The sequence below is a fragment of the Armigeres subalbatus genome, chromosome 1 (genome assembly GCF_024139115.2).
Source record: "Armigeres subalbatus isolate Guangzhou_Male chromosome 1, GZ_Asu_2, whole genome shotgun sequence".
Classification (NCBI taxonomy): domain Eukaryota; kingdom Metazoa; phylum Arthropoda; class Insecta; order Diptera; family Culicidae; genus Armigeres; species Armigeres subalbatus.
The window spans coordinates 184,828,173-184,851,219 of NC_085139.1; the positions used below are offsets into that span (position 1 = coordinate 184,828,173).

General features: G+C 36.4%; 1 protein-coding gene across 1 annotated transcript in view; it reads left to right on the forward strand.

Annotated features, from left to right (window-relative positions):
- LOC134205595 (serine/threonine-protein kinase OSR1) overlaps window positions 1-13,265 on the forward strand; it is a 56,225-nt gene extending 42,960 nt beyond the window's left edge. Inside the window, exon 2 of the mRNA XM_062680974.1 lies at window positions 10,593-13,265. Within this exon, the coding sequence (XP_062536958.1) occupies window positions 10,794-12,377 (1,584 nt within the window). The 5' untranslated portion in view covers window positions 10,593-10,793 and the 3' untranslated portion in view covers window positions 12,378-13,265. The remainder of the gene's footprint in view (window positions 1-10,592) is intronic.
- Window positions 13,266-23,047: the final 9,782 nt, after the last annotated feature.

Genomic DNA, 23,047 nt, shown 5'->3' on the forward strand with positions numbered 1-23,047 from the left:
GGCGCGGATTTAATTTTAGTCGGCGCGGAAAATATTTCAAGATCTCCGTAACAACCCTGCGTATGTATTCAATGTTTGATAAGATTATTTGCCTGCTCGATTAATGCTTACTAATCAATCAGCGGTGATTTTTCCGCTGCTATTATCTTTTTGTTGATAAACATAATTCCACCTTTGTTCTGCTTTATACTGTATTGAAAGTTAGATTTGTGAATCGTATTTCATATCCGACTCATTAAGTGTACGTAAAGGCTCTAGGTATGAGGTCATTGCAAAACAAAACTTTTGGTAGGTCCCGCAGACATGAAGCTATAATATACTCAGTTCGACGGAAATAAGAGATCATGTGTGTATGTGTGTTTATTAAAATATGTGTGATATCTGTGTTTTTCGCTATTGAAAACTGGTTCGATCGTTCATTGTGCTCCGGAGTTATTTCCAAAACATTTTTATGCTTATAACCCGTCGTTCCTATTCGGAGAAAAGTATGTAAGGACTGTTGTATCGTAAATAAATGTAAATGTAAAAATGTTTTCGAATAAAAATGAATGTGTTGAAAAATGTTGGAAAAAATATTTGACCTTAATCATTTCACATATTTCGGTAATTATTTAACCGATTTTCTGTGATTTTTTCTTTTGTACTGTCCAAACTACCAAAAATTTGGAAAATTATTTACCGAACAGCTCTGCTGTTGAGATTTCGATGAAATTTCACATAAATCTGCGATTTATTTTAAGTGCGCATATATTTCAAGCCTTATTGTGTAGTTCTACGGAAAAATAAAATATCACTATTTCAACATTTATCGCAGCTTCTTTCACCAAAAAACGAATCGACACAAAATTGCATCAATTTTTAAAGTTGGTTATCTTCTGGTCCGAATTTGGGTCACCTAGTCTTGTTTTTCTTCGCTTTTATTGGCAGGTCAGCGAACGTGTAATGTATCTCGATCTTGTTGACCATGGATTATACAGTGGGGTGAATAACAAAGCGCTTGACCTAATTATTCATCGTGACATCTGTCTTACGAAGTAAAAAAAACTCGAAATTTAATACCTCTTCCAAATCGCAATATATTCGAAACACTAAAAATCCAAAAAATGAGATCTTTAAATTTACAGATGAATACCTATGTCGAATGCAGTTAGACCAGATATAATTATCAAGATACAGAGGTCAGAGCAATTTAGTACTCATTTTGTGGTTCCAATGTACTAAGATTTCTGTATTCATCGGTACCCAGTGATACTAAGCAAACTTTGATGAAAATACAAATATAAAAATAAATATAATACAAATACCTTTATTATTTTTTGAGTAGTAACACCTTAAACTTATTTTCGATACAGTCCTTATTCAGAGAAATCTCTTTCTTACAGGAGAATCTCGATCTCGATATTGAAGGGAGTTTGAGGATAGGGATAGATCGAAGAATGGAAGAAGCATTGAAATGGGTACTAGATCAGAAAAGCTCGTGGCTATGAAAAACGACAACAGAACAAAAAGTATTGCTTGTTTGTTATTCGCTAAAGGTGGTCTAGTAGCCTAAAAATTTGGATAGTTATATCGACACAGGCAGAGTAGGTCCTGAACATGATGTAGAATCGACATAGAGAGATATCGAGATGTAGAGAGTCGACTGATATACAAATTTGATTTTCGCCTTAGCGATTCCATGTGTATCACTCGTGGATCCTCCACATCGGAAGTAGGAAGTAAATTAAAATCAAAATGATTATTGAACAATACGATGCTGTTGATAAATCTAGAAAACTATTTATGTCGTCTAAGACGAATTAAGTAATGTCCATTTAATTCCACCAGTTAATTTTCGTTATCTTTGCAGATACGTATTTCGACCACAACTGTGTGGTCGTCTTCAGTGTCTTGTACTTGACTCGACTTCAAGTACAAGTCGAGTCAAGTACAAGACACTGAAGACGACCACACAGTTGTGGTCGAAATACGTATCTGCAAAGATAACGAAAATTAACTGGTGGAATTAAATGGACATTACTTAATTCGTCTTAGACGGTTTAATACATTCCACTAAAAGAGCTTAATATATTTTTCTGAACTATTTTTGTTTTTGATGCCACATGACTTAAAAATGCACGAAACCACGAGATCTGACGTTACTTAAAAAAAATGTAAAAAATCGATTTTTTCTCTTAGAACATTTTTGGGACTTTTTTCATGCTTTAACGGTGCACAAAATCAATCAAAACTTAATTTTTTTTTCTCATAAGGGGATTTTTTTTTATGCCAAAGGACTAAAAATGCATGAAACCTTGAGAATTAATTTTTTGAAAAAAATCTACTGTTTTGGAAATTTTCTTATGGCGAAAACAATTTTTCATCGAATTTAAAAACCGGGCGTTACGCAAACATTTCCTAAACCCTAAAATATACCCCTATGCAAAATTTGAGCTCCATCGAACATGATTTAAAGGTGTTCAAAATCTTGCTATCAAAATTTTGAATTTTTTTTAACTTTGAAAACTTTTGATCACTAGTGTTGTTTAAAAATGAACATTTTTAAAGAGTAAATAATTTTTGCCATCCACCTTGCATTATGCAGGCCTGGTAGCGAGTCACTTTTTAGTGACTTGGTCACTATTTTGAGTCTAGTCACTAAAAAGTCACTTTTTGCATCCAAAAGTCACTATTTTGCATTGCTTGTTGTAAAAAAGTTCAAAATAAAAATCATTTGTACCTATTATTATCAACCAAATCAAATGTGAATCTGGTACCTAGTAATATATTAAATTTGGGAAATATGCACCAAAGAAGTTCCAAGTGTGTTGTGAAAATCGTGAGATTATTTCCGATTCATATCAACTATGATCTTTTTCTTAACGAATGAAATTTGGCTTACCTAAGTAAAGAGTACAGAATTGAGGAGTATTGAAACCAGAACCACGTATGTTGGTGAGCGTTAATACCCTTCGGTGGCAAAGATAGTTAACACCCTCAGTTTCAGTTACACGGCAATGATGTTTGATGTTTCTCAACTTCAGGGAGAATAATGAGCGATAAGCGCGTCGATGACAGAAAGTACATTATGATTGTTAAACACGGCGTCTTTGTCAAAAGGGGCTTATTTTCAAAAAAATCAGTATCTCTAAAACACCCACTACGCGAAAGTATATATAGGTTTTCCTCTTTCACGTAGATGCATTTATAAAATGTTCTATCGGGGGTCATTTTTCCATACATTTTTGGGGGTGTTGAATTGGCTATCATTCGAGTTTCGAGTTTACTTTATATTTTTCAAACAAATGGTCCTACCAAAGATTTATAAGCTTTGTGAGTCCAAATAGTTCACCGTCTAGGTATCAATTAGATCATTTTCTATCATTTTTTGGCTGTTATACAGAAAACTTCGACCTCATATTTACCAACAAATGTTTTTGTAATTATCAACATAATTTCGAGACGCAACTTATAACTCACTACCAGTTCCCCAGACGCCGGGTAGTTTCCTTCTTGTGGTGTGTTACTTAATATGAGGTATCACGGTCACATCCCGAGCAAAGGCAGATAACTGAAATGATATCAAACTTAGAATACGGTAAGTTATCCCTATTATCATTTTGATATTTAGTTATCAATCATGTGATAACTGAATAACAATAAATTTTGTTATCAATACAAATTTGCCAGGTTTTTGTTTAGTTTCGCATTATTAAATATCGAACCAATCATATTATTTCAAATATTCTAATTTGTAACTATAGCCAGGCCTTGGCTGAAATAAAACTCTTCCTACATACATTCAAACGAAGCCCAAAACGAATAGGACAATCGTTCTGATTCATGTTTGAGATTACAAGTAAAAAATAAATACGGAACAAAATTTATGATAAATGGCCATTCTTTCCATACTTCGCGCAATATGTATAAATATTTTGCTGTTGACTGTACAAATGGGAAAGCAAAGAAAAAAGTGTCACGCAGATACATATGTAAATATATCATAGAAACCGAAACGAGATTCTCTAAGTCGGTTCTTCATTTTATCCTATGAAACATAAAAAAACGGGTTTTCATAATTTATAACTTTTATTTACAAAAGAGTTACGACTGGAAGATTTGATGTTTTATTGTACGGCTTTCTCAGTCTAACTGAGTCAAAACGATTAGTTTTGGTTCATATTACTAGCATCTGGCTGATCCAACGAATATCATCCTCAATATCCAATCCGTGGTACTTATGAGAGAGTTGCAGTCAGGCCAGTGCTTCCATCCTCTCCCTCCTTACGATGAAGATCGGCGTGGCCAGTAGCAGTAATCTCCATGTGTTTGTCGGCTGTCCGGCCACATTGAGAGTTGACGTAAAGTCAATGTCAACTTCTCTCCACGAACAGCCTAAATAGCCGTGTGGTGTCGGCAGCTGGTTATCTGGCTAAGAATAACATTACGGATTGCCTGTTCCAGTGGTAAAAGTCCATCATACAGGTGACCCCTAATTCTCGGTGTGATGCGGCTTTATGCTTACCGTGCCTACGAATGAATGGTTAGGGGGTCTAATAAGAACCTAGCCGCAAACGGAGCCTGTGAAGCATCGGGGCCCCCTTCACAGTATTTAGCCCTCGCTGCGCTAACCGGAGCTATGGCGTAGTTGACTTTTTACTTCTCCGAGATAATCGGCTACTCTTATTCAACCTCATCGTGGGGTTAAATAAGAGTGGGGTTATGAATATGTGTTTTACTTAGTTTTCAACAAATTGCCACCTATATGGATTCGCATTATGCGATTTTTACAATGTACTTTGTGATTGTTACCTATATGGATTCGCATTATGCATCTTTCACAGTGCACTCTGTGTTTCGTTTTTGACGTTCGTCTATTGTTACGTCCTCTGTGTTTTTGTGACACCTCTCTTTAGTCCCTAGCTGAATGCGTGTGAGTCTACATAATTGGCTTTCCTATAAATGGTTCCATTCTCCTTTCCAACTTCACTTCCTCTTCCTTTCCCCTTTTCACTTCCTTTTCCGTCAGGTAAATGATGAGAAAGGCCAGTGAAGGCGATGGCACAAATCTCCCAAATTGAGGGGAACGTGCCTCCTGAGCCGACGTTCTGATACCTGATACCTGATATCCCTATTATCATTTTGATATTTAGTTATCAATCATGTGATTGACTGATAACTGAATAACAATAAATTTGGTTATCAATACAAATTTGCCAAGTTTTTGTTTAGTTTCGCATTATTAAATATCGAACCAATCATATTATTTCAAATATTCTAATTTGTAACTATAGCCAGGCCATGGCTGAAATAAAACTCTTCCTACATACATTCAAACGAAGCCCAAAACGAATAGGAATCGTTCTGAGTAAGTAAAAGTAAAAAATAAATACGGAACAAAATTTATGACAAATCGCAATTCTTTCCATACTTCGCGCAATATGTATAAATATTTTGCTGTTGACTGTACAAATGGGAAAGCAAAGAAAAAAGTGTCACGCAGATACATATGTAAATATATCATAGAAACCGAAACGAGATTCTCTAAGTCAGTTCTTCATTTTATCCTATGAAACATAAAAAATGGTAAGAAAATTATTTTGAGCTTTTTAGTGGAATGTTTTCACCTGTCATAAGACGAGTTTATACAATCCCATTGAATTCCACCACTGGTGTATCTTTCAGTGTCTCGTACTTGACTCGACGTACGAGACACTGAAGACGGCCTTACTCTTTGAGGTCGAAATACGTATCTGTCAAGATACAATTAAGTGGTGGAATTCAATGGGATTGTATAAACTCGTCTTATGACAGAAAAAAACGGGTTTTCATAATTTATAACTTTTATTTACAAAAGAGTTACGACTGGAAGATTTGATGTTTTATTGTACGGCTTTCTCAGTCTAACTGAGTTAAAACGATTAGTTTTGGTTCATATTGCTAGCTTCTGGCTGATCCAACGAATATCATCCTCAATATCCAATCCGTGGTACTTATGAGAGTGTTGCAGTCAGGCCAGTGCTTCCATCCTCTCCCTCCTTACGATGAAGATGGGCGTGGCCAGTAGCAGTAATCTTCATGCTTTTGTTGTTTTTGCCTTTTCTTGATTTCAGATAGCATTCTAGATAAGAATTTCAAAAATAAAACACTAGTTTGCAATCTACGAATTATGCCTAACAATTCTAATGCAACTTGTAGCTCTATACCGGTTCAAAACTTTATACAGTCGCCTCTTCACATCTCGATATTGAAGGAAGATAGGGAGAGATCGAGGAATGGAAGGAAAATTGAAATGGGTACTAGATAAAAAAAAGTTCGTTGCTATGAAAAACGACAACAGAACAAATATCGTTACCTGTTATTGATGTGTTTGCTTTTGTCCAAAGATGGTCTAGTAGCCTAAAAATTTGAACATATCGACATAAGGAAAGTGATTCCTGAGCAAAATATGATCAGAACACATCGAGATAGAGGGATATTGAGATAGGGAGGTTATCGAGATGTAGAAAGCTCAAATATATGTAGATTGAAGGGACTGAGGAAACCATCGACATAGGGAAAGATATCGATATATAGAACATCGAGATGAAGAGAGTAGACTGTACAAAAGTCACTATTTGGTCACTTTTTCTGCAATTGAAAGTCACTATTTGGTCACTTTTTCGTCATCGTTGGTCACTAAAGTCACTATTTTGAACGGCGTTCATCGCTACCAGCCCTGATTATGGAGATCATGGCAAGTTGGATAACTTCCCGATAATCTTCGCGGTGATGTTGCTCTTTAAGTTGTCGTCCAAAAAACTCTAATAAGGAACTTCTCTCGTTTTCTGTTATTGATGATTTAACGAATGTATCGTTCATACCTGAGTGATACGAACTCTTTTCTAGGCGGTGCCATTCCGTCTGAAATCGCTTGAAAATTTCGACGTTCGAATTTTCGAATTGTAGGACTTTGAATGTCTTGCCTACCAAAAGTTCATGAATGTGATGCCTACAGGGAAGCCCAATTAGCTGTCTCTAAAATATTTTGTCTAAATGTTTACACGCTCCTCTTTTTCGTCCGGTGTTTGATGCAGTTGTGTCGAATGATATTGAACATACAGTCAAACCTCCATGAGTCGATGTTCTATGACTCGATATTGACTCATGGAAGCAAATTATTCCATATCAAAAAAATTTCCTGGGTTACTATGATCACAAAACAGATAGGCATCATAGAGCAAACGGCAATTTTCAAAGTAGGCTCTTTGTGTATCAACAATCGACGAACGGCACTTCCGTATATCCAAAGCGGAAGAAAGAGACAACACAGCATGCGATGCTTCTCTGTCTTATGCACGTTTTTCAGTAAAGCTTGACTTCCACCGCTAGGTTCGCTAGCGCTTCAAAATCATGGAAGGACCACATTTCACAGCAAAGATGCCTATATGTTATGTGCTATGATGGTCCGTTCGAACAGCTTTCCAAGGATTTTCTATTCTACATCTCGATATTTTCATAAGTCGATGGTCCCTTCAATATCGACTCATGGAGGTTTAACTGTAATCTATGAAGTATCTGTGGGTCCACGTGTTTTCGTTTCTTGATTGTTGGTCCGCTGTCGCTGTTCTTGCAAGTAGCGCATTGCTTCCTTTTCCAACTTGTTCTTTGGTTTACACTTCTTGCAAATGGCGAATAAATCTCCCATCGAATCAGAAAAGTATTGCCTCTTCTCAAGTTCAGTCGTCGACATTAGCAGCCTGTTTTTCTGTAGATCTCTCCATTTTTTATGGTAACGCAAAATTTTAAATTCAATTGCCCTATTACCAATCACTTGATTAATTTGTTTTCCTTTCCATACAGCTGTCAACGCTTCTGTTGTTATTTGCGCACTTTGTTTAGCAGTTTTTTTCTCAGCTCGCAAATGAAACAAGAACTTACGAAGAACTTCACCTTACAACTCAAAATTAGATGACTTGGAAAACAATGGCAAATATGCCCCAACAAACAGAGTATCCTCCATTTTATAAAAAAATAATAATAATAAACAGTGTCACTGCTTTCATTTCTAAAGTTCAAATAAATACTGGTAATGGGAGAATGAATCTAGAATGGAAAAAAGGTCTTATTAATTTTGAGCACCCCTAAATCATGTCCGATTTTGCTCAAATTTTGCTAAGGGGGATATGTTAGGCTACGAAAACGTTTGCGTATCGTCCGGTGTTAAAATTTTTCATCTGGAAAAAATCCCAATAATGTTTTAAGGGGTCGTACACTAATCTATACCAACATTTGAAAAGGGTGTAACAGCCAAAGTTTATTCCTTTTGATTCTTCTTCTACATATAGCTCTATATGTGGACGAAGAATCAGAAGGAATAAATTTTGGCTGTTACGCCCTTTTCAAATGTTGGTCTAGTAATTACGTAAGCATTTATGAAAAAATGGGAGCTCTGCCATTTCTTACGTTCCATATAAATGAAAAATGATTTTTATGGGAAAAATCTAACATGGTGGGAGGGGGGGTTGTTGAAAAACCTAAAAAAAAATACTTTCGTAATTAGTGTACGGGTAAGAGAAAAAATCGATTTTTATCATATTTTTTAAATAACATCAGATCTCGAAGTTTCATGCATTTGTAAGTCATTTGGCATCAAAAACAAAAATTTGATTTTCGACTTTTTGTCCCCCTTTGGGAAATTTTCAAAACTTAGATGAATTTTAGACACCCTTAAATCATGTCCGATTGTGCTCAAATTTTTCATGGGGTCATATTTTGGGGTAATGAAACTTGTAAGCAATGTCGTTTTTTGAAATTCGATGACAAATGTTTTCCCATACATTCCATTGGCACCCTACTTATTTATTATAGTGGATGGTGTTCAGCACCTTCAGTCAGGCACATCCAACAATCGTTAACGTTCCCTCGTCGCTGTTTTGAATGCAGTAAAATCGAATATTTTTAGTTTTATTTTATCGTGCGCTTCTTGACTTATTTCTTCCCCGTGAACCGTTCGTCGAGTTGCACTGCACTTCCTTCCTCCTGCGTTCTCTCCATTTCGAATCGCACGAATGTAATTCCGAAGTCTAGTGTTGGATGGCCAAGTATGAGATGTTAGCTATGTGAAGTGTATTTCTTCCCTTTTATCTCGTCGTACGTGAATAACCGGACGGAACGTGACGAATACAAATTGTTACCTGGGCAAAATGCTTGCGCACACCTTAATTACCCTGTTTGCCTATCGAAAGCGCGAGGTGTCATTCCATCGCCCCTGCCAGTGAATCCTCGTCGATTCACCACAATTCAAGGTAAACCCTTCCATAGAATCGAACAACCTGATGACACGGTTGAGTTATCTTATCATACAACCCACACGTTCCTACTGCCGCCAAGCTTGTTCGATACGATGATGGTGTTGCTGCTGGCTGTCTGTCTCAGTGCCGCCGCCGTCGCGACGCCATCATCACACCGGATTGCAACGTTGTCGTCCAATACTGATACACATTCGCTAACCATGTAGGCATGTGGCGTAATGGCACCAGACCTATGTGAAAGAACTAGATATTCGGATGCTCTCCGAGACAACAAAGTTTCATTCTTTGCAAAGCGAGACTTTTGTTTTCGGTGTCTCTTGTTTAATTTGTATGATAAGGCGCGGACGACGACACGGCGCAATTGACGTCAGTTTACACTTTCTCGATTGCTGAAAGATATCTCGCTGGTGGCGCCCGACATGGTCTGGTTTGTCAGAATGCACTTGAATTTCATCGCTATGCGTAACTGCGTGAATCACTCGTTTATGTCTGCGTCAAGTCCCCTAGTTTTGGTTTAGGGATTTCCCTTGAGTAATCTATCGAATATTTGGTCTATTCTCACTAATAAAGTTCCATGTATTTGTTTTAGAGAATTTGTGATCATCATCAATTGTGATCAAGTTCATAAGTCATAACAGTACAAAAAGCTCCCTTCTACACTTTGCAGTATTACGCAACTTACCAATTTTGAATTAGAAATTTGTAATATGTAATAATTATCAGTTTATTTTGACCATCCCTTTACCATGTTCATGTTAATATCTGGTTATTGTGGAATGGAAATGCGTGCGCGCGGAAGAGTATGAAGCCAAGAGAGCAAGATTCCACAAAGCATGGGTGAGAGCACGCGCGAGTGGATAAAGAAAGACGATCATGAGGTACGCAGATTATGCGTCTTTTATGCTTACGGCAGCTCGACTGGGTCCGAATAGATTGAGGTCTACAGCATGTTAAGTTGATATTCAATTTCCTTGGCACCCACCATAGAAGGAAATCTGTGTAGGTAGCGCTAATTAATGCTCGAATAAAAAAGGTAAATGGTTCGGGAAAGTTTTTTCATCCTTGTTGGTTTCTTTCGCCCTTGCTCTCTTTACGATGCGTCACGCTGGGGCTTACTTCGCAGCGCACAAGACGCGTAATCGATTCGCGCGTGTCTACCGTCCTGCATATTAATTAAGGCATATACATACAAACTACTAATAATCGAGTAATGAACTGCCAACAACTAAAGCAGTTTGTTTTGGTCGCTAAACTGATTTTTGTATCTTCTTTCTCTCACCCTCTCTTTTCCGGTACTCACTTTCGATATCTCACTCGCAGAACGTTCCCACCAACCTTGAATCATCATCCCGTACCAGCTCCGCTTCGCGCAGGGGGATCAGAGAGGATTGGTTACTTTGAGCGTTTGGTACCTTCGTTCGGGACGGAACCGTCTGCCTCTTAGTTGAACGTCGCGATCGCATCCGGACGGACGCGTGTAGGTGAGTTCGTTACTCTCTGCAAAGAAGTAGTGTATTTGAAATGGCCACTGGTGGCAGTAATAGCGGAACGGTGTCGATATCGGCATCGTCGGCCAGCTTAGCTCCTCCGATACAGCCCGTCAATACACCTTGGCCGAACAGCAAGGATGATTACGAGCTGCGGGAAGTGATTGGTGTTGGGGCGACTGCCGTGGTCCATGGGGCTTATTGCATGCCACGAAATGAAAAATGTGCCATCAAGCGGATCAATCTGGAGAAGTGGAATACATCCATGGATGAGCTACTAAAGGAGATACAAGCTATGAGCAGTTGTAATCACGAAAATGTCGTAACTTATCATACCAGTTTTGTGGTGAAAGAGGAACTTTGGTTGGTACTTCGCTTGCTGGAGGGTGGTAGCTTATTGGATATCATCAAACATCGAATGAAATCTGTCAATTGTAAACACGGAGTTTTTGATGAAGCTACGATAGCTACGGTACTGAAGGAAGTACTAAAAGGTCTAGAATACTTCCACAGCAATGGGCAAATTCATCGGGATATTAAAGCCGGTAATATTCTGCTGGGCGATGAAGGGACCGTGCAAATTGCGGATTTCGGAGTGAGTGCTTGGCTTGCAACAGGCCGAGATCTGTCGCGGCAAAAAGTTCGTCATACCTTTGTGGGCACACCGTGTTGGATGGCACCAGAAGTCATGGAGCAAGACCACGGATATGACTTCAAAGCCGATATATGGTCATTTGGAATTACGGCAATTGAGATGGCCACCGGAACAGCACCATATCATAAATATCCACCGATGAAGGTGCTGATGTTGACCCTCCAGAACGATCCACCGACCATCGATACCGGTGCAGATGAGAAAGATCAGTACAAAGCCTACGGAAAAACTTTCCGGAAGATGATCGTCGAATGCCTACAAAAAGAACCTTCTAAACGTCCATCTGCCAGTGAATTGCTTAAACACCCGTTCTTCAAAAAGGCGAAAGATCGAAAATATTTAACTCAAACTCTATTAGCCACGGGTCCTTCAATGGCCACACGCGTTCACAAAGCTGCCAAGCGACAACCGGGTGCCTCCGGTCGTCTACATCGTACCGTAACCGGGGAGTGGGTGTGGTCATCAGAAGAGGAAGACAACGGCAAGAATTCCTCTGACTCCGAATCCGAGGAACGGCCCATGAATCGCCTGGAACAAATGGACTCTTCGGCTTCTGAAACGGAAGACGCTTCCGAGCAATCAGAGGTCACGGTTACGGCCCCTACTGGCTCGGAGGCCACTACCACTGATGTCACCAATGCGGTTGGTGGTCTGAACCTGGACGACCTTCCTCCTATCAACCTAGTGTTAAGGATGCGAAATGCCAACCGGGAACTGAACGACATCCGGTTTGAGTTCGCTGTTGGTAAGGACTCGGCAGAGGGCATAGCGACTGAGCTTGTAGGTGCCGGTCTTGTCGATGGACGCGACATTGTCGTCATGGCGGCCAACCTGCAGAAGTTGATTGATCAGCGAGTTTCACTGAAGACTGTTACGTTCCAGCTGAACTCTGGCTTCGTGAGTGGCGAGCAACCGGATGAAAAATCGCTGATCGGCTTCGCACAGATTTCCATCACGGACTAACTTAAGTGACTTGTCTTGTTATTTTAACTTCCTATTATGTTTTTTTCGCTTAAGTGTGAGCGTGCCTGCCTCTATTATGTATGCGTTTTAGTGCGATCGTGAGCTGAACTGAAAAATTAAATTCCTGTTTTTCGATTTCTTACATAGTTTTAATATGAAAACGAAGAAAACAACAAATAGCAAGTTATTTAGATTTAATGCTCTATATCCCTATCGAAGTTGGAATTGAGATAAACACGAAAGTTCGCATGAAATAACCCAACAGCTTTGTTTCCACAAAACAAGAATAAGGTATGAAAGTTTAGCCTTTTCCATTAAAAGTTCGCGCTTTATTCATACACTTATCACCTATATTATCATATTTGAAGCAAAATATATATTTAATGTTAAAGCGAAAAGTGATGTTGAAAGTAGCCTTTATCGATTATCGCGCAAGTGCATCAGTGATACAAACAAACTGCAAGCAAATGAAAACGAATTGATCGACAAAATTTAGCAAAAAAAAAAACAAGATAACAATTCTAATGAAATCTCGTTTGCGAAAACATCAACGTTCCGCGTACTCGAAGAGCGCCCCACATAAGGCAATCGATTAATAGATTGAGCACATGACGACTATGATGACGGCGATAACGATGGACGGATACAACGCGGATTGAAGAAATGTTGGAAAAGATAACTGTATTTTAAATAACTTTTTGACTAGCGCGCGCAGTTTGCGTTTTTAGCGGTAGATATCGAGTCACACCCCTCCTGAAAATAGCAGAAAAATATAGAAGAGCAAAACGACAACAAACAGAAGAACAAAAAATATAAACACAAACAAAACCAACAAAACAAGAAATAACAATAAAAAAAAGCATCTAATAGTTGATGAGCTAGAATTGACGAGTGTCATGTGTTTGCGCGCTGTTCTCTATTATGCCGAAAACTCTCCTTGAGGACGATACGTATTTGTCTACCAGGCCCATGTTCAGTGTGGCGGAAGCACCTGCTACCGGGGTCGGTGACGATCGGTGAGGCTTATTGCGTAAGAGCATGTGAGCTGCGGCTGTGTTTACTTGCAATGGCTAACCAGTGGTCGTCGGTGGTTCAGTGGCGTCAATTTCGGGATATTTTTTCTGTTATTTTTTTCTCCTCATCCATCCGGCGCATTGACGTAGATCTGGTGTTGATAGAAGATTCTTGCATATTTACGCGACAAGAATTGCAAATAATTTGGTTTGGCAAAACCTGCGGTCGAATTTACACATTGGCGATATTTAACACCGTGTGGGTAGTTAATCGGAAAGGAAAACATTCTGGTGGATGATTTGAAGAAGTAACTCGGAAAGAAACTTTTTTTTTTGGTTCTGTGATAGAAGCTGTAAAAGTGTTTAAAAAAATATAAAATTAAAATTCAACTATCTTTTTTATTTATTTATGTATATGCAAACGCATTATTTCTGCCATTTTTTTAATCGCATCACTTATCGGGGGATATCTTCTTTCAAATCTTGATAATTACCCCGGAGAACTTAAGCCGAGAATCTTGAGATTTGCAAGCGTGCATCTAAATTCGTAACCATGCTACCTTCCGTTAACTGCCACCTCGCCTTTCAAGTCCTCTTTGCAGTTATTATTAGACTCTAATAAAATTTCTGTTTGTAATCCCAAACATGTCAACTTATGGCACGTGGCCGGATTAACTTCTCGTAAAACTTTGGTGTGTGCTGTACACTACCGTTCCACGCATAATTGCCCCAAGTTTCCATTGATAAAAAAAATCAAACTGACGTCAATTTGTCCAACTAAATTTAGAATCGATAAAATTTAAGGGGGTCAAATGCAAAGGGGTGTAAGTGACAAAAACGTAGTTTTGATAAAAATGGGTGCAAAGTTTTTCAATATTTTTTTCGTTTCATACAAATCGTATGGAAGTCAAAAAAAATACTAATTTTCTGTGAATTTTCACATTTATCAGAAACATCGTACAAAATATATCAGAATATTGTCGCGAAGCTCTAGAACAAAAATATTTTTTGCTTATTCGACTCTATTTTGACAAAAATGTCACTTACACCCCTCTGCTCCTAACTCCCTCATTTAAAAATTTTACCAATATTTTCGGAATGTAATGAGCGTAGGCAGAGCGTTAACGCATCATTACTTATGTAAAGCTTTTTATCATCTTCATTATCATCTAAAGACAACTTACTTTTTCCAGTTAAACACATTGACTCGAGTTTCACATTTGAAATTTAACCATTTGGGGGCAATTATGCATAGAAGAAATAATCGAGTTGCGGCTATTAATATATCCTTTGTAATCAATTAAGCTTGTTACTAACATAATGCACCTGGCATCAAGGCATTATCGGAACACAAACAGAATTGAACTCTTTTAATAATGGAATAATAGCTTTTTCAACAAATTATGTGCATATGAAAATGTCTCTGTTCGTCATTATTATTAATTTTCTCCAAACACCAAGTCACATTTTTTTATTTCTTGTGCGTTTTTTTTATTTTATGAGAAAAGCGCATCAGATAGGTCAAAAAAGTATTCTAGGGAGATATATTTGATAATTTTTATCAATTTACATGTTTGCATGTATCTCACACAATAGGTTTGTTTTGCAGCCAGCATTGCGCAACCGCATCCCACTGACAGTTCTGTATCCTAATGAAAATCAAATGAGATGTTTGTAAACAAAACACATACTATTATGAAATTTATACTGAGATGTTGGCTACAAAAACATGGCTTCGTGCCACCCACCTGGTTGGCACTCATGTGTTTGCATTACTGGAAAATCAAAAAAATAGGTTTTTTTTTCTTAGGAGGGGGAATTATTTTTTGTCATTAATTCCGTAATGCAATAATAGATCGAACCATTTTTCAGTAGCGAAAAACCCTGTAGTTTAAGGGTGGTCGAATGCAACTTGTGTCGATCTTGGACGATGGTAAGTACCAATAAGTGTGACACACACGCTCAGCACCCTCACTTCCACCTTAATAGGGGAAATTCATGAAATGGTTTGTCCCTCTTTAAAAAAAAGTCATGAATTTTCAAAACATTTGTTACACATTATCTCTGATTCAAGCAGAAAGTATCATCGTGAAATAATAGAATTATTTTGGTTGTAAAAATTAGTTTTCAATTTTATTACCCTCTCACAATAATGTCAATCATCCCTCTTAAAAATAATGTGGATATGATGCTCACTAAGAGCAATGTTGGCCAAGTATGGGAACTTTATCCCATTTCCTCTAAAAGCCCAGCTCAATTGTACATGGTTTTGAGGTGTCTCTAATTCTTTAAATTTTGACATTTCTATCCATAAACGCATCTCCACCCCCTCGAAAATAATCAAATTGTATTTTTGGTACCAAATGCCTTAAAATGCATCCTGAGATCCGATGTGTAAATAAAAAAAATCTCTAGAAAATTGTTGAGACTTGATGAAAAAATCCAGAATAATCCAACTAGCGGTGATGGTGCCTCCCTCGTGCTTTGTAAAATATAACGAGAAAAGCACATAAGAGAGGTCAAAAACGCACTTTGGGGAGATAGATTCAGTTATTTCCATCAATTCATATTTATTTGCATTCATTTGAAAACATTATAGCAGTTTTTGAAATAAAAAATCGATTTTGATATTTTTTTCCGGGACCCTTGGGAAAAATGGAGAAAAAACAACGGAACGCAATGGCCAATTGGGCCAATTTTCAATAGCAAAAAATTAGGCAGGATTCCGCGTCGAATGCAACCTGTTGCAAGCTAATATAGGCTAAGTACAAAAAAGTGTGTCTAACATTTTTTGTACACACACACATACAGACATCACCTCAATTCGTCGAGTTGAGTCGATTGATATATAACACTATGGGTCTCCGAGCCTTCTATCAAAAGTTCGGTTTTGGAGTGATCCTTTAGCCTGTACGTATACTTAGTATACGAGAAAGGCAAACATGGAAAACTTCTCGGCCCGGAAGTCGCTCTAAATTTCTTAGTGGACAATAATTCCTAATGAAAATTGGCGGGCGTCTCAACTCGCTGGATGTTTATTAGCTTTCATGAATTAGTGAAGTGTAAAGGAAAATAGAATCGGTCCAGAAAACGAAATTTCGGTTATATTCTCGAGCTTCCTGTAAATTTTCTTACCATTTCAATTCAACTGATTAGATTGGATCTTTTCAATTCTATATGAACTCCCTGGTTTTTCGAGGAAACCAATAATAAAGGAGTAATTGCTCAAATGCTTATTGGAGCATATCTAAAACAAATATTCTTCTTAGTTTGCTTTCATAGTTTATAACAAATATCTTTGATTCAAATATTTGATCAATTTGTAACACAAATATATTTGTTTTTGGAACAAAATGATGAACTATGTATCTCTGATTGATACAGCAAAGGAATTTTCTGTCAGTACATTACTCACGACAAATTTCCTTAGTGAGAAAACGATAACAAAGAAAAAGAAAAACAAAGATGTCCCCTCTAGTCCCGACATCCGCTTCAAAAATGTTTTGTAAATGTATGATGGTTCTAACATTTGAAACAGCACAAACTTTGTTCGATTCATTGTTTAATATACAGAAGAAAATCCTCATTAAAGCACCCTTAACCCCACTTGAACATTTTTTTTGTTTTAAAATGACTCTTGGGTATTGGAAAAAAAAGTTTTGCGTTTAATTTTGAGCTCTAACAATTTTGATTAAAATATAGCCGTTTTTTATGAAATTCTCAAGGTTGTGGTTGAACGTTATGATTTATATGTTTAATATACTCAAATTTCGATTTATTGTACAAAAAATCAAAAATTGTGACCCAGAACATCGACAAAACGATTATTTTACAGAATAATTGGTTTCATTCAACATTCCTAATTTTTTTTCAGGAATCACATGAATTTTCTTGAAATTATGAAGGCTTAAGTTAATTTACAAGAGTTTTTCCCAAATTAATAACTTCCTGGTCAAAATAATATAATTCCTAAAAATATCGTTTTTGCCTTTCTCGTACAACTAAGTTGTACCGAAAGGCTATCATTTCACTCCAAATTCGAACTTTTGATAGAAGTCCCGGAGACCCATAGTGTTATATACCATTCGACTCAGCTCGATGAGTTGAACAAATGTCTGTCTGTCCGTGTGTGCGTGTGTGTGTATGTGTGTGCGTGTGTGTGTGCACAAAATGCCATAAAAAACATTAGCCAAATTTTCACATAGAAACTCTTAACCGATTTTCTTGCAACAAGTTGCATCCGACAGAGACTAAAACGCTGTTGATCACTATTGAATTTCATAATAATTGCAAATTGCAAAAAATAGATAATATTAAAATAGTGATGAGACATAGTCACATAGAACAATAATGCGTTATGAAAAATGCCTTGCATCTATGAATATTTTATCCGTGGCTTCCCATTAAGAATTTCATCGCACTATAAAGATGCTCGTGTTGCACGCATTTAGGCGTAAGTATGCTCTTCGTTCAGTTTCATAATACTATGAAATTGTCCGAAAGTCAAAATTCGAACAAAGGAAATTCGAGAAACTTTTGACAGCGCCATCTGTCGTCTAGTAGTGTAAATTTTCTATCATAACATTAGACGGTGTAACTGTTTTGCCTTTCTTGTACAACATCGAGGTGTAAGCGTAAAGGCTACATTTATTAACTTTTTGCGCGAGAAAGGCGCCATCACCGTTAGGTGGATTAATCTGGGTTTTTAAGATGAGATGCCAACAACATAACATAGATAACTAATGCGGAGGCGATTTTTTTTTTCGTAATGAAACTCTTAAGGATTCCTTGGTTGATCTTCCAGAGTAACGTAAAGTAGCGGAAGTTCCGCAGTAGATATTGGCGAGCTATTCAAAGAACATAGACCTTCTGGTCTGGAAAAGATAAATGTTTCAACGGCAGTATCCTAAATGTTATGCTCTAAGATCCCGTGCATGGTTTCGAAAAGAATACTAAAATTATAACTATATATAATTCCTTTGACTTAGGTACAGTGGGGTAAGTGGGTAAATGGGGTAAGTGAAAAAAAACGCAAGTATTTCACTGATGAAGCACAGAATTATTCAATTTCACTTCACAATCATACAAGGCCATTCAAATCAATGCGTTAAATAAGTGAAACATGAAATAATGAACCATTTCAACATGCGAGAGTAATAGTAGTTAGTGCAACAAGTTGCAAAAAGATGATTTTTTCAGCACGAGTTGTACGTTTATCCAACGAGGCTTGCCAAGTTGAATAAATACCACGAGTGCTGAAAAAATCAAGTTTTGCAACGAGTAGCACACGCTATTTTTTGCAATGATGAAAAATGGACTTAAATTTGATAGATCTGTACCAAAATTGTACATTCTACTTTACTCCACATGATCATTCTTGCCAACATATTATGTTGCCGCAGAACAATCAGCTTCCATGTTACCATGCCACATTGCATAGTTCGATAAGCCGTGCGGCGATAGATTTTTCCGCCTTTGGAATTTTTTTATGTCATGTCCATCAAACTATTTCATTTATTTGGGTGCGACGCAGAGAATACACTATTTGAACACTTACCCAAGCTAATTCAGCAAAATGTAGTCATGTAAATACTGTTCTGATGTTAGTTTTTCATTTTAGCACCCAAATGAGTGCTATAATGAATATTATACAACCTATTTGAGTTGCATAATGATCATTAAAGCACCCATTTCTTTAGTATGGAAAAGTAGGCCATTTTATCACACAAAGGCGAACTGTAAATCAGGTATTATGATCAGGAATTGCAAAAAAGTTTATTAACCTTTCGAGTTTATCTTTTGCACAAGTTATTTTGTGTGTCAATAAATACAAATATTTTTTTATGTTGGTTTCCATAACATATCCAATTAGTGCATTGATAGGTTGGTTTTCTTTGTTGTTTTGAATTCCAGCTACAAAAATATTGATATGAACATCAAAAATTTTGAAAAAAATATTTTATTGCTTGGCCTGTTTTTTACCATGGGTGGGGCAAGTGAAAATTTTCCGACACTGAATGCATTTCTCTATTTTTCCAAACAATAATAATTTCTATTAAGCGTATATAAACAAATGATACCAATTCAAACTCATTCGAAGGCTTTTGATTATTACAGTGATACGTGGTAATACTAAATCAGGAACCCAAAGTGCCAAGCGTGTCAGTGTTTTAAATAATCCATGCTTGGTAAATAATTCGTGGAAAAATGTTATTTATATAGCTTAAATACAAGAATCACTACTATTGCAAATATATCAACAATTATGATTTATTTAGTTGAAATTTATAAAATTTATTTAATTATTATTGTAGACTTTTCTACTGAAACCATAAGTGGATTGTTAATGAAACACAATATGATTCCAGGTTTGATGAATATTTCAAAGATAATTTCTCTGCATTATCGCCAAGGTTCATTATCTTACTATAAACCTGAAATAGAAAGTAGTTTTAGACACAAATGGAGATGAGATATGAGATCTCAAAAAGTTCAAGTAAAGAAAACATAAAAATCATTTTATGGAGGCACTCTAGTGCCTTTTGACTTTCATGCAGTGTCAAAAAGCATCACAACATATCACAGTTATGCTCTATTCAGTATAATTATCATTTGCATGAAATATATGAACGGAAAATGTGTTCTTTTATTGAAAAATCCTCTTTTAAAATCATTTTTTCACTTACCCCACTTGTGGGACAAGTGAAAAATTGAAACCGATTTTTTTGTTTTCCAAATATTTGGTATCCTAAAAGTATTTTGCAAAGATCTTCTTCGCAGTCATATAAAGATTGGATAGATGATTCGTTATGTCATAAATATGATCAATTTCAATATTATATTCAACTTGTATGACTTGATGAACATGAAATATACGATTTCCTTTACCCACTTGCCCCACTATACCTTACCTGAGATAATTTTCAGCCTAATCAAAGCACTGGTATCCTAACAAGTGCGATTTACTGTGAATCGAACCGTGGGTACCTTGGAGGACATCGAAGAGGCTCATGATAGCGTTGTCGACTAAAATCCAAGATCACCAACAAGTTCCGTAATTCGCATCATTCCACGATCAATTCCAAGATTGCTTGTTTAACTGCTTCGACTTAAAGAACCTAACGAATTCAATGAAGATTTGTGATTTGAATGCGGATGAAATTGATGACTTAATTCACTTTGCCTTCTTTTAACTTCCAGAACAATCATTTTTAGTTTCATAGTTTTTTTGTACCTTGTAAAATAGTCGAGAATGAACATGTTCTCTTTTCTATTTCTATTTCGGAATATTATTTTATTAAAATCTTGTTGACCTGCACATCACACATTTTCTGGTCATTGTGAGTATAGGCTCAGCATTTTACCCTACTCTTCGAACAAACTTAAGAGGGAATTGACACGACAAGTAGATTCAACTTCCAGGTCACGAGCAACCGATACAGGTAGCATTTCCATACGTTCTGTTAAATAAGAACATAACGTAGCATGCCGAGAAATATTTACTGACAAAGCTGCCTCTGTTTTTGTTAAGATTTGATCGATTTTGTCATCAATGAGGTATGCGGTCTTCCTTTTCTTCGCATTTTTTTCGCCCGATCTATGAACTTTGGGAGTCCTTCCCTCGGTTCTTTCACTGTCGTTCATATCCAGATCAACATGTATATTTTCGTCCTGATTTGCTTCTTGAGAGTATTCCTCCATTGCCACTGTGGTCCAGGATACAGATTTACGCGAAAAGATGAATTTTACGCCAAAAATATATTTTTTAGAAAAAACTGTGTTCTACAAAATTGTTCGAAATAGTAAGGTCATCATTATGGTTCTGCCAAAAAATAGGGTGGCCCATCATATAAAAAAATTAGAAAATATTTTTTTATTTCTCAGAATATTGTCATGTTATGTTCTACAAAGTTGTAGCGCAGCTTATTCCAATCAATTTTGCTAAAAACTTTTTCTGTAGCTTTTAAGTTGGCTGATTTAGAGCAATTTTACCTAATTGGATTAGGGTGTACCTAAAAAAACAGTATTTTTGATCTACTTTTTTGTTTTAGATTTCTCGAAAAAGTCGTCTTCAGGCGACTTTTAGAGCTCAAAAAAATGCAACTTTTGATGGGTAAATATGCTCAATATCTTTTCCGAGTTATAATCGTTTTTTTTTCAAAATTACATTTTTTTCATAAATTGTTATCTCCGGTTAGGGCAAACCAAAAAAATATATTCAAACGGCATCTGAAAGAGAAATTAATATTCTTTATTATGTCAAAAAATTGGAGACATATTATTTTTTTTATCTCAAGTTTCACCAATTTTACTAATATCTTGTTTTTTCAAATAAGTAAATTGATATAACTCGACAACGGAAGAAGATACAGACGATATTCTTATAGAAAAACACGCGTTTTAAAAAGCCCCAAAAGTCTTCAGAAGGTCACATCCGTGAAAAATAAAAAATGAAATGAGCAGATCATAAATATTGTTTTTTGAGGAACACCCTAATCCTGGTAAGTAAAATTACTCTAAACTAGTGAGCTTAAAAGCTACATAAAAAGTTTATATAGCAAAGTTGATTGGAAAAAGCTGGGCTACAACTTTGTAGAACATTTTATGTCAATATTCCGCAAAATTAAAAAAAAATTAAATTTCACATTTTTATAAAATGGCCCACTCTATTTTTCGGTAACTCTATAATAAGGGCCCAAGTATGCAGAACAACTTTGTAGAACAAATTTTGTTTCTTAAAAGTATGCTTCAGACCGAAAATCCATCTTTTCTCGTAAATCTTGCAATACGATGATAAAGATAAAACTTATAAAAAGTGTTAAAGCTGTAGATTTTTTATTTTCCATTTCTCACGAATGGGGCTTTTCAAAACGCGTGTTTTGCTATAAGAATATCGTATGTATCTTCTTCCGTTGTCGAGTTATATTAATTTATTTGAAAAAACATGACTTTAGTAAAATTGATAAAACTTGAGAAAAAAAAATAACATATCCCCAAATTTTTGACATAATAAAGAATATTAATTTCTCTTTCAAATGCCAAGTAAATATATTTTTTTTGGTCTGCCCTAACCGGAGATATCAACTTATGAAAAAATTTAATTTTGACAGAAAAACGATTATAACGATTATAAATTGCCAAACAGTTTAATTAAATAAAAAATAAATTAGGGCACCTATCTAACATCTGTTGGTCATTCCATTACTTTTTAGAATACTAGGTAAATTATTTGCTCCACAATTCAGTTATGTTGATTTTTCTAAATATCATATTTCTCTTTACTTTTTATTCAGCAACCTTCTTTTTTTTCTAAGTCCGTCAATGTGATAAATTTAATTCACTTTTTAAAACCGTTGACTCAATTGAAAATGTATATCAAACCCAAGATCAAACCCACTTTTCCGCTTTCCGCCTTTCCGCTGCCGCATTTTTTGAAAATTTTCAAAAAAAATGCGGTTTTAGTACATTCCGCATTTGCCATTCCGCACCCATTGCGTGCCGTGCCATACACTGCCGTGTATTCAAAAGTGACAGCTGCCGCATCCTTCCGTTGCCGCACTCCATTGCGTTTTCCCCTTAATTGGTCGCATTTGAATCCATTAATGTTATTGTACGTGAATTTCCCTATTGAACCCGACCGTTCAAAATAGTCGCTCC